Genomic DNA, 12,798 nt, shown 5'->3' with positions numbered 1-12,798 from the left:
TCGCGCCCTGGGCCAAAGGCAGGTGCTAAACCGCTGCGCCAGCCAGGGATCCCCGAAATGCTGTCACTTTCTTGATCTTACCAGAGGTGTCAGTGGAATGTGTTTCAGACAACCTGGACTCACATTTCTTCTTCAGGTGGTTCCTAATGGTTTCTGAATGGAACACTCAGTTCAGCTAAGTTGTCCAGTCCATGCCATGGCAATAACAACTAAATGCATTCATATGTAGGCAGTAACAGTGATGTCAAGGCAACAATAATTGTAAAACACATCCCATTTCAGAGATGAAAAAATATATGTCTTGAAATTGATGAAAATCATTTACAAGGAATCTAGGTATGAGTGCTGTTGTTATTCTAGTGAGTGATGTCAAGGCTCTGGGTGGGTGTTTCTGTGAGTCTCCTAGTCATGAGAATGGCAGTTCCACCACACTCAGAGGCAGAAAACAGGGAGCAGGATCAGGCCTTTCTTCTCTTAAGAAGAGAAAAACACCTTTCCCAGAAATCCCTTAGCAGATTTCCCCTTATCTTCCATTGGGCAGAGTTGCATCCCATAGCTATCCATCACTACAAGGGAGATTGGGAAATTTGTTTTTTTCCTATCATGTCAAGAATGGGATTGGGATGACTTTTGGATGGCCAACTAACAGTATATACCCCTGTGGGAAAATTCTTTTGAGATATAGCAAATTAACCTGAAACACTGTAGGACTTCTCAAAGGCTTTAATATAGTAATGTGGCTCATTGAATTATGGAGAAGATGGTATTAAGCTTTAACAGACTTAGGGGATCTGAATTTATTTTCCCAAAACAGGGGACCCAACTTTGTGAGTACCAGTGAACAACTCTTGGTTGTACCCAGAATAATAAAATGGAGGTTCTCCAGAGCAGAGCCAAAGTGGCAGGGTGGATTTGGGGTTTGTGGAACATGAATGGGAATGAGGTTTTGAGAGGAGACTAAGCATGGGCTAAGAAGTTTACAAATGAGAGCCATATCAATTATAACCATCTCAGAATGTTTTGACAGATAAAGGCTAATTTGTTTTCAATATCCTTGTATCCATGCCACTATGATTACCCCTGAGTCAGGACTGTGTTGATACAGAGCTATTATTTTCCTTTTTTCTTTCCTAACCTCTGCCACTTCCAGCTTCATGATGCTAGTGATATTGGAGCTAGGCTGGCTAGCTTCTGTGAGTGGAATTGAGTGCTTTGCCGAAAAGCACATGTATGGTGCCTGCTGCTGCTTGCTCTCAGATACATTGCTGAGCATTTGCAAGGGCTGGCAGACACATTGATGGAATTAGTCCTTGACCATTTATTTGGGTTTGAGGTCATGAAGCCCCCTCCTTGTCCTGCTGGCCGGATGTGGTCTTATGATTTTTTATTTCAACAGCAACTGTGTGTCTCAGGCAGTAATATCATCACCACCATTATCACTATACGAATTCATCACCATCCTCATCATCCTCACCATCATCATAATTGGCATTTCTTGAATGCTTGCTACACACTGGGCTTTATAATGGATATTATATGGGCATAATCTCATGTAATTCTCACCTTAATCTTACCATGTGGATGCTCCTTGGCAGAGATGAATATTGAGGCAGAGAGAGGTTGAGGTCATCCAGCTATTAGTACTAGGACTGTAATTTGACTCTGGGTCTGACTCTAGAACCCTTAATCTTCACTTTCTGTAGTTTCTGATATGGCACCTTTGTGTGGTTATTTGTGCATTTGTCTATTTACATTCTGTCCAAAATTGAGCTGTATTTTTGGTGTTTCCTAATAACACCTAGCCCAGTGTCTTGCCCAGAGAATGTCCTTGATAAATAATTCTTAAAAGTGACCAAACGAGAGGTTGATGGAAAGCGAACCAGTAAGTGGTTTTCCTGGGTGTGAACCTAACACTGAATTACTTTTTTTCAGAATCCATTTTTGTTCTGTGGTCCTCTCATTTCTCTTAAGTCCCTATGAAATAATCGTGGGTCATTGGCTGATAGATTTTGGAGGGGATTATACTGGGCAGCTAGTCCCACCTGGCTTTGGTGGCACGACACCCCCCCACACACACACCACACACACACACAGTTGTTAATGTCTAGAAAGTAAGCTCTCCAACCCCTTGGCCACCATCGTGCAGAGTGGTGTCTGAGGCCACCAGGGCAATTATCTCTTACTTAAAATTCTAATTGTATATATTTGTTTATTTAAATAATTTTCTTTTTTGCTGTTAGTTTCCTAGAGATGTTCTTTATCTTTGGTGGGTTGAGCACTGATCTTTTTCATACTTTAATGCATCTTTGTTTTTATTCTGACATTTCTTCTAGACCTGTCTGCAAGCTCCTTTTGTTTTCCCCCTTCCCTCTAATGAACTCATTCTGCATTTACTCCTTTATCTAACTGGCTTTTTGACTAGTCACTTCTGTGAACTGCTGTGCTTTGCTTTGCTGGCCATTTTCGTTGCTTTTTTCCTCCCCCTTAAGTAAAATGAAAAAAGTCCTCCAAACCCTCTATCATGTCGAAGGCATCCTACTAAGCTGTTGTGCTCCTTGTTTGTTTCATCAATTCCACTCCTAACCCAGAGCCCTCCTGTTAGCTGTTCCCACTGATTTTGTGCTGCTTTGTCGGTTCTGTTCTATCTGTTGTGCCTTATTGTCCCTAAGACCTCCAGCCCTGTAGGACTACTCTTGCCTTCATTATCCAAATAAAATACCTCCTCCCTCATCCCATGTACCTGTGAGAAGTCTGCACACCCTCCAGTATTTCTGATGATGCCCAACTTCATCTATTTGCTTGGTGGTTATTTACTTGCCTGTCTCCTTGTGCTCAAATCCCAACCCAGTTCTCAGTAACCCCAGTCTATGACCAGCCCCTAGCCCCCTCTCAGAGTCCTTCTCCCCCAAACACTAGCTCCCTCTCTAGCCCCTGAGGCGCCCCTGAGGCGCCCCTGAGGCAATGCGGCTCTCCCTGAGCCTGCACTCTGATCCTTTTCACTCTGACACAGATTCTCTCATCCAGACAGCAAGGACCTTCCCTTTCATAAGTATAATGGATTGGTCTTGCTTTCCTAAACAAAAGAACAATTTTCCCCTGAGATGAATTCTGTGGCTCTCTCAGAATATGAAATGGTTATAGTCAGCAGGGTTTTTTTTTTTTTTCTTAGTATCATTTTTTTCCTTCCTGATTCATTACCTTTTGGGTATTTTATGAAGCTCAAATGTGAGAGTGGAAGTAAATGTGCCTCATAAACAGTAACATGAACAGATAAGAGAAATTGCTGTTGTCATACATTTTAAAATATACTGGCTGAATTTTATTTCTTTTGAAAAGAGTAAGGACTGAACACATAGATTATTAGGTTTTGATCTTTCTGACCAGATTCTTGTATACTGGGAATTGAGCAAAATGTGGCTATGTAGGGATTTTTATTTATGTAAAGCCAGAGAAGCAGCAAACAACCCCTCAAGAGCAGGAACTGCAGGCAGTAGTCATTTCCTTGGCCCTGGGTCTGTCTCTGGCTCTAGTTTATCATGTGATGTGGGCATCTGAAGGAGACGAAGGAACTAGGAGCCAGAGGAACAATTGTTGAGACCCACAGGAAGCCCTGGAATATTCCAGACCTTGACCCTCTCAGTGCTTCCAGCAAGTACACCAGGCATCTGCCCTTCTGCAGAGTCCTTCCAGGTCTTGAGTTCCACCTTGCTGACTGTAGAACCCCTCTTGGCCTTTGTTGTGTCTGTTGCCGACAACTGCCTGTGGTCTGTGGGGCAGGCCTCTGATGTGTGCCCCCTCCTGTGTTGTATCCAGGGACAGGGTGCCTTATCGGAGAGACTCCGGAGCTTCAGCATGCAGGACCTCACCACCATCAGGGGTGATGGTACCCCTGCCCCCTCCAGCCCCCCACCACCGGGGTCTGGGCGCGCCAGTGGCAAACACGGCCAGCCGAAGATGTCCAGAAGTGCTTCTGAGAGTGCTGGCAGCTCAGGTAGGTGTCATTTCACTTTTCCCCCTTTCCAGTTTCCAGGCCTTGCTTTTGCTGAGAGCGGCCCAGTCTACCACATGGCATGTCAACCTGGAGTTGCCCTCAACACAGATGTCCATCAGATCACGCCAGGCCAGCTAAGAAGCAGAGCACCACTCAGGCCCAGATGGGAGGCTTGGCCTGGGGACTCTGACCAAGGGCAGGATTAGGCCACCCACACCAAAGGGCCTTGTCTACTCCATCTGATTATCTGAGGGTTTGGGGATAGTTGGGGTGCCTGAACCAAGCCTGGAGGCAACAGGCACAGCTGGACCTGGACCAAGGCAGCTTTCTTTGTTCTCTTCTTGTCTGACCCTATACTCCCAGGAGGGCTTCCCTGTCTTGAGCACCTGAATGTCTCCTCCTACCCACCCAGGACTTATGGCTCTTGTGATCCCTGTGCCCTACATAAATGTTTCCTGTCCTCTCTCCCCACTCTACCATTTCTTCCCATCCTTGAGTCCCCATTCACCATGCTAACCCTCAGCTGCTATGTGCCATGGGCCATACTAGCTCTGAGGTCTGATTCCTGCGGAGGCCATGGCTTTATGGAAACCACACCTCTATCACCAATGTCTACCTCTGGTTGTCAAATGCCTTGCATAAGGTTGCTTGCATGAGGATCGGCCTGGGGACCCTGTTAAACATGCAGAGTCCTGAGCCCATCCCCAGAGGATCTGGTAAGTCTGGGATGAGACCCAGATATGTGGTGGTGTGGAGGTGCAGTCATGTTTGTGACCCACTGGTGTCTGATCCATTGGTGGGTTTCAGGCTTACAGAGGGCACGGGTATGGAATGGGGGGGTAGGGACCTGGGCTAGGACTCACATCTTCCCAGACCATTCCTTGGAAAGATTCGGAGACCTTGGCTCTCAGGAGCTGAGCACTGCTGGGTTCATGGTGAAGGGGGGAAGGAGATAGCTCTGGATTGCCACTTCTGTTGCTCACCCTTGGTGGAAAAGTGAGCCTCATGGATGGGAATTGGACCACCTTCTTGAAGCTTGTGGCTGTGATATGTGTCTGGTGGCTACCCTGCTCTTAAACATAGAAACAGGGCCATGCCAGCCACCTGGACTCTGACCCTGTGCCATGAGGTGTACCCTGCAGGGGGCATCTTGGCCCCAAGCCTCAAGGACCCCAGCTGAATTTGGGGGGTCATGGACAGGAGTGGGAAAGAAGAGGCCCCATGGCTGCCCTAGGAATGATGACTCACATGCCCCGCCAGGGAGAGAACAGCACACACCCAGGGCAGATGTCCATCAGTTTCCTCCCTTCTGACAAATATCCCACTTTATCCTGGCCCCAGGTTTGAATATCGTGGCTTTTTTTGTAGGAAGGGAAATGTTTTAACTCTGGCAGGGTTGGGAAGGTAGAAGTTTGGCTGTAGGGGTGAGGTTATCTCCTGAATGAACCCTCCCCCAGGTGAATTTAGAATGGACTCCCAGAAGGCCAGGCAGGAAGGAACCTCAGGGATCATTCAGTCTAACCCTCAGGTTTTACCAATGAAGAGACAGAGCCACAGCAAAGGGAATGGTCACCAGGGTCACCCACTGATTGGCATTCTCCTGGGGCCTCTTGACTCCTGGGCCAGTGCCCCCTGGGTCTCACCCATTGACCGACTAGGTTTCCTGGAGCATCTACAGCTTCTGACTTACTGGGCACTGTCTCAGAAATATGAATAGGAACTGGAATTAGGTATTACCTCTACCTTTGCCCGGCTTATTGGCTATAGAGCCTCAAATGAAAAATGTTATTTGGAAGAAAAACAGGTCCCAGTTCTGTGAGGCTCAGAGGCAGAGCGGGAACCAATGGGATAAAGTTGGGTAAAGTTCCAAGGGGGCAGCTGCTTACTAGCTGTGTGACCTGGGCTAGCTCTTACCCTCTCTGAACCTCAGATTCTGTATCTGTATACAAGGAATAATAATACCCTTTTGTAGGGTCATCTTAAGGATTTGAGTGTAAGCTAATCCTGTAAAAGTGCTTAGGATCATGTCTGGCACTCTATATAATAGCTGCTATTATTGTTCCTGTTATAATCTTATTCACCTTTGAAAGCACTTTGTAATAGGAAAATGTCCAAGAGGGAAATGGGCTGCCTTGCGAGGTGCCTGACACTGGAAAGGCCCAAACCAAAGTTGAATGATTCTATGTTGTCATAGATTCTATGTTGTCATTATAAAGTGAGCCAGGTGGAGGAAGTTATGAGAGACTCAGAGAGGTCGTGGACTGTGCTAAGTCCACACAGGACCAGATCCAGGCCTTCTGCCTAGACCCCTCCTTGGTGTATTATTTAGGGCAGCCTCAGAATTTGGGGAGGGGAGAATTCTGGTAAGGTCTGAAGGCAATGGGAAGCATCTCCTGGGCTTTGACCATTTTCCCAGACCAGCACTAGATAGAAATGGGTTTGGGATGCTTTGTTTTGGTGCTGGCCTGCTGCCTTACATTAGCAGCGATGCCCGCTGCCCTCCGCCACACCCCAGGAGGCAGGAGGGTCACTCTGGATGCCAGCTGGGGGAGTTCATGGAGAACCAGAGAACCCGCCACCGTGCTGCAACAGGCTGCAACCCACCTGTGCTCCCCACTGCTCGCCCTTGACCACAGCACCTGTGATTCTCAGGACTGGGAAGGGAGATGCTGACCCAGCAGGGAGGGCAGGGATTATGTGGCACTCCCTCCAGCTGTTCTGGGGCCTAAAATAAAAGTTTTCTCAGGAAAACAGATAGGTGAAAGATGACCCAGGGCCAGGGTTTGGGGCAGAAGCACTCAAAATAGAGGCTCTGGAGCATTTGGGGATCGAGGTGCCTGGAAGGAAGTCTGGCAAAGAGGCCCAGTTACAAAGGGCTCGTGTCCCCTCCCTCACTGGCTGTGTGGGCCTTAGACACTGGGCATGGTCAGGTGGGGCCCGAGTCTGGGCTTCCATCCTGGCAGGGTGACCGTGGGCCTCTGCAGAGCAGCAGATGCTGTGCTAGCAAGGCAGACATTGCCAGGCAGTTGCCAGATTTGCTCCCACTGGGTGTAGGTTCATCCTCTGACCCTCTCTCAGAATGATACCCCAGGTGATCACTACCAGAGAATTTGAGCTCGGCACAGAAGATGAGCACAGTTCCCTTCAGCTTTCTCCTCTGAGAAGAAGGTACGGTTATCCCTACTCAGCCTAGATCTTAGGGTTGTAAGGAGAGAAAACAAGAATTTGCAAACCCTGGACAGGTGGCAGTTGTTGAAGGCAGCCTGGCAGCGGACAGGTAAGAAGTGGTGGCTAGACCCCATGGAGTTGTATTCGTAGTTGGGCAGAGGCAACAGTTTCAATGTACATACAGGCAGATCTTGAGAACATGATGCCTAGTGAGAAAAGTACAAAGCCAACTGAGATATTATGTAACAGTGTATATAAAACAAAAAGACATGGCCTATGGTGTAAAATAACAATATGGAGTTTCCAGGAACACATTGCCCTCCCTCCCTCATAGAATTTTGTTAGACACCATTTATTGAAAGCTTGGCATTGAACCCAGGAACGGTGCAGAGGATGTTAAAAGAATGATCCTTGCCTTCCATGAATTTGGAGATACTCGGTCACCATGTATTTAGTAAGCACCTGCTGTATACCAAGGCCCAGTTGTTCACCCAGACCAGTGGAATTTGCAAGGCAACAGCCAATTAGGTCTTTGACCAAATGACTGACACTAAGCACTCTGGGGCGGCAGTGAGAAGGTTTCCTGGAGGTCATTTGGAACTGGAAGGCATAGAGAGGAGGGCTGTGTGGGCAGGTGTGGTTGGATTTATTTCTCAGAGGACACAAGGACTGACCTCTGTGGGCCAGGCAAGGGCATTTTCTAGCACCTGAGAGGAAGCTGAAGCTGGAATGATCTCATCCTCTACCTTGGTGTCTCTACAGAGACCCACATCCCTGGGACCCCTATATTGAACACACTGGAATCCCACACCTCACTGGGTCCTCCCTTTTTGTCTGGGGCTAGCTCCTGTCAAGTGAGGGATATCACTGATGATGTCCCCCATCCCCACAGTGTGTACCTGCTGCTCTACCTGCAGGACCCGGAAAGGTGAGTAAGCAGCCAGCCTCTGTGCGGTGCGCTGGACTCTTGCCTCAGGAGGAGGTTCTAACCATAAGCTGGTACCTGACCTTGGGGCTCCCTTTCGGCTGCATAGTCTGGGGGGAGTCAGGAGGTTAACCACCTAAAATGACAAACCTGTATTCTCTTACAGCATCTGCAGGCTAAGAATTCAGGAGCAGCTTAAATAGGTGGTTCTGGGTCAGAGTCTGCTAAGAGTTATAGTCAAGATGTCAGCCAGGGCTGTAGTCATCTGAAGGCTTGACTGAACCTTGAGGATCCACTCCTAAGATGCTTCTCTTGTGGCTACTGGCTGCAGGCTCAGGTTCTTCCCACATGGGTGTCTCTGGGGCTGCTTGAGAGTCCTTACAACATGGTGACTGGCTTCACCAAAAGTGGGTGATCCAATAGAGAGGACATGCAGGAAGCCACAGTGTGTTTTAGGATAGGACCTAGACTTTGAAGTCACACACCACCACTTCTGTCTTCTTCTGTTTGTTGGAAGTGAGCCATTAGGTTCACCCCACACTCAAGGGGAGGGGGATCCATCTCCACCTCTTGAAGAGAGGAATATCAAAGAACCACCACAGGGTCATATTTCCTTGTGCTCTGGTGATGAGGACGTGGGAACCTACCCAGGTCCTCTGAAGCGACAGAGGACGATAGTTCCTCCCTATAGTTCAGAGTTTTTGGTCCAGGTGCAGCCAAGGGAGCCCTGGTTCTGCTTTGCCACTCACTAGCTATGGAATTGTGTGTGAACCACCTAACCATGCTGAGCTTTGATTTCCTCATCTTAAAATAGACCTAAAGATCCCGCTTCCTCACCTCACTAAGTGGTTGTGAAAAATGTCTGTGAAAAGGCTTTTTATTATAGCCGGAAGCAGCCAGGAAACCTCAGGGAAAGGGGAGGAGCCTGGCATTTCCCAGGCCTGGATGGGGACTCCTGCTGCTGCCCTTCCTGAGAGGAAGGTGTAGCCATGGCCACCCCGCCTTGGCTATGTTCTCTCCTGACCTGCTCCTGCTGTTGCCCTAACCTTGACTAGGCACATTCTGACAGGGGGATGGTGCTGGACTGGCCCACCTCCCCTTTCACCTGCCATGGGGAGTGCCCCCCATGGCAGAGCTGCCTCTGACTCCAAGGGCAGAAGGACACCCCTCCAACTGCCAGTCGGCATGAGGGAAGGAGAGAGAGGGGGGAGGCAAGGTCCTCGCTACTGCGCTACTGCCCGTGTCCCCAGCACCCGGGCCACTGAGGCATGGCCGTCCATCTCTCCCACAGTGGTAAGAGCAGGGGGCATGAGCTGTGTTTTCAGAATTGTCCTGGTTTCCCTTCATTTCTTCATTTATGAGACTTCTCTAAGGCTTTTGAAAGTCTATATAAGACCTGGGGGTCTGGGAGACCATAAACCCAAAGTGAACTGACAGTCAAAAGAGTGAAGCAAGTGGACAGTGGGTGGGGGGTGTCTAACTGATCAGCCCTGTGTGCCTCAGAGGCCTCCCAGTCCACATGAGAGACAGATATACAGATACACATACTGGTCTATATAATGTGTGTGTGTGTGTATATATATCTCAAGTGATTCTGTTGTACACCTAAAACTAACATGTTACATGTCAATCATATCTCGATTTTAAAAAGAAAGGAATGGAGGGGTTGCATTGCTGCGCTAGAGGCTAGTATTTGGACTTGGTTCACAGGGACCAACCTTGAGCTCCCAGCCACCTCAGGCGACTGTGATTATTTCTCACAATTCACCAATTTTGAGTTTGTAAATTCTGTGAGCCATTCTGAAAGCCTCTAATTCTGTGATATTATCCCTTGGGGAACCAGGGAAAATAAAGCTGCCCTCTCCTCCATTCCTTCCTCATTCATTCCTGTGCTGTCTGGTGACCTCCGAGGGTTTCCAGATTAGAGGCTGCATTTCCAGTGCATTTCAATAGAATTGCAGTTGACTGTAGGGATTGAGTACACTTTGCCTCTCCCACGCCCCCAGGGAAGCTGTGGGGATGGAGACATTGGCGAGTGAGCAGCAGGCTGGTGGGGTGAGGCCTCCAGCTAGGGTGGCCTTGTTCAGAGCTGTGATCTGGGAGTCTTTGCCCCAGCCCTCCCTTTCTCGGGCCTTCTAACACCCAGTGTCCCAGAGTTCTCCCCATACTTCCCAGTTTCCCTCAGGTCTACTTGCAAGGAACTGGGTTCATCTATACTAGGTCCCTCTGTGATGGTGAGAAAGTCCCCAGGCCTCAGTCCCCTCCATAAAGTATGGCGATCTCTGCAAATGAAGGGTGCTGGGTGGGAGAGGATTTCAGGGGGTCACAGACACTTTGGTCAGAGGGTACTCCTGGTCCCTTGAGATGATTTTCATCTGTACATCTCAGACCCCAGAAGAACATTCTCTCCCCCTTCGGCTCCATTCCTGTCCCTCTGTCAGTGGATTCCCTGTTGTTTCAGGCATGGGTCTCTTTGTTATTCTCTCTCCTTCCTGCCCAGCTGCCCTTTCTCCTCCCTCTTCTCTCTACCTGCCTTGATGTAATGTAGAACTGAAGTCTGTATTACTGCTCAGAGTTAAGTCATAGAGATGCACATTTTTCCTTTTTAAAAAAAAGTGTGTGGGACATCATATTAAAAAGCAAAGTCATGCTTTTTACTCATCCCAGTGAAAGAGCGAGAGAGAGGGAGAGAGCGAGAGAGCGAGCGAGAGAGGCGGGGAGAATTGGCCTTGAGTGTGGTCCAGGGCAGCCCAAGTTTCCTCCAATAGCAGCAGGAGCCGTCCTAGCGTGAGGAGTGAGGGCGGTGTGTCTGGGTGTGGACCTGGGCGTGGTCCCACAAGCTCACACGTGCCTACAAGTTTCATCGTTTCATCCGGAAAGACCTTTCCCTAACAGAATATTGTTTTCTTTCTCCTCGGCGGCTGTCGGCGACGCGGACGTAAGTGTTCCAGATGGGCGTGCTCTCCTTCAACACGTTTGCTGACTTCCGTGAATGGCTCCCACTAATGTGTGCTGTGTGGGATGTGTTGGCTAACCTGGGGGTTTGTTTGGCACGACGGGGGTAGAGCGGCCTGGGCTCGGTGCAGACTCATCTACTCAGGCCTCCCAGGGCTCTGAGACTTGTCCAGTTTCTTCCTCCTGCCCTCCCCACCACACAGAGAAGAGGTAGAGCCACCTGCCAGCCTACTTTAGTCCTGCTGACACACTTGCTAATAGGAATGTCGGAATGTCGGCCAAGGCTGCGGCAGAGAGCAGGGACTCCTGCTTTCCTAGAGGCCACCCCACCTTGGGCACTAGGGTGGCAGCTCTGCAGGCCCAAGGCCTTGGCTGCCATCACCTGAGGCTTGGAGGTGATGGCTATGGCCATGAGCTTGCACGAGAGTTGTCTCTGGGAGTGATCAGAGTATTAAGGAGTGGATAGCAACAGCGCAGGGAAAACCCTGGACCAAGATTTGGAGGGAACCACGTGTGCAGAGGCACTCAAACCAGTCCCCGAGTCTGCTCCTAGGATGCAGTTTCGTGCTGGGGCAGAGCTGGCCAGGCTGCTTCTGTGGTTTCTGCCCTAGGCTGAGGCCTTTTGGCTCTACGCAGGCTTGTTTCTTTTTCCTCCTGTTAGGCAGGAGGTATCTGTGTCCAGAAGGAATTTCTCTGTGGACGGTGTCAAGGTCTGACTTGAGAACTAAACTCAACGATGATGTCAGTATTCTGCCTAGGACAGGGCCAGAGATAAGCTAACCTCATCCCACCACCCAGGTTGGGGGATGCACGGAGCAAAAATAAATAAAAATAAAAATAAAAAATAAAAAAATAAAAAATAAATAAAAAATCAAAGGAAGATTAATGGTCTAAGTCTTGGCCCTTACCCAGGCGCTGTCAGAGCCCGTGCTCCCAGACTACAAGTCAGCTTTGCAGTTTGTGGTTCAGACAACCTAGCGCTCGTGCTGCCTCCTGCTGGCTGTTGGGGAGTACAGCAGCAGTACCTGGAAAAGCTGCTCAAGATTAGAGGGTCTCCTGTTAGTTTACTTAACCTAACCCACACCTGGTTAAGTCTGGAGCTGTGTTATAGTCTAGCGAGTCCCCTGGTGGTGGAGGAAACACATTTGGTGACTGACTTTTTAGGAGCAGTAGCAGGGTGTTCCAGAAAGAGTTCTACTTTCTTTCTGCAGGCCTTGGGGTTGGTTAACCAGATGATCTGAGGGCCCCCTATAGTCTGTGATTCTAGGTAAACACAATTATATGAAACATAATGAAACATAGAATGCTATCTCTTTGAGTGTCAGATAAGCTGGGTACGTGCAGGAAATATTTTATATCTCGACTAAAATAGGACCACCTGGCCAGACGACATGGAATATACGCTTAAGCATGGAACGTTTTAAAAAATACCGTGCATTCAACGACATGAATTAATTCTGGAGTTTTCCCTGTGGATTTAATCAAGGTCTTGCTGTCATCTGGGGGAAAGGGTATTCCCAGATCCTCTTTCCACTAGGTTTCTTTGCTTCTCTGGGATTTGACCTTGGAAATGAAAAATCTACATAGCTTTGCTTAAGGTTCTCTCTTAAGGCTTCCTGGCATTTGACATCCTATCTCAAAAAGCACTTGGAGCTAAATATGCAAGTGTAAGGCACTGTCAACATAGCGTGTCTGTGGAATAGAGGAAACTGCCAGGCCCCTCTGAAATCACTGCATATCCATTCTAGAAGAGATTCTT

General features: G+C 48.6%; 1 protein-coding gene across 6 annotated transcripts in view; it reads left to right on the top strand.

The window, feature by feature from the left end:
* REEP1 (receptor accessory protein 1) overlaps positions 1-12,798 on the top strand; it is a 100,956-nt gene that overhangs the window by 82,303 nt on the left and 5,855 nt on the right. For 3 of the 6 annotated variants that reach the window (XM_072767107.1, XM_072767108.1, XM_072767109.1), the window contains exons 6-7: positions 3,814-3,991; positions 8,052-8,087. In XM_072767107.1, coding sequence (XP_072623208.1) covers positions 3,814-3,991; positions 8,052-8,087 — 214 coding nt within the window. Of the gene's footprint in view, positions 1-3,813; positions 3,992-8,051; positions 11,023-12,798 lie in introns of all 6 variants that reach the window. The other 3 variants (XM_072767110.1, XM_025994400.2, XR_012003134.1) reach the window with 2 other exon arrangements.

The sequence above is a fragment of the Vulpes vulpes genome, chromosome 8, assembly GCF_048418805.1.
Source record: "Vulpes vulpes isolate BD-2025 chromosome 8, VulVul3, whole genome shotgun sequence".
NCBI lineage: Eukaryota > Metazoa > Chordata > Mammalia > Carnivora > Canidae > Vulpes > Vulpes vulpes.
This window is presented reverse-complemented; position numbering and strand designations above follow the sequence as displayed.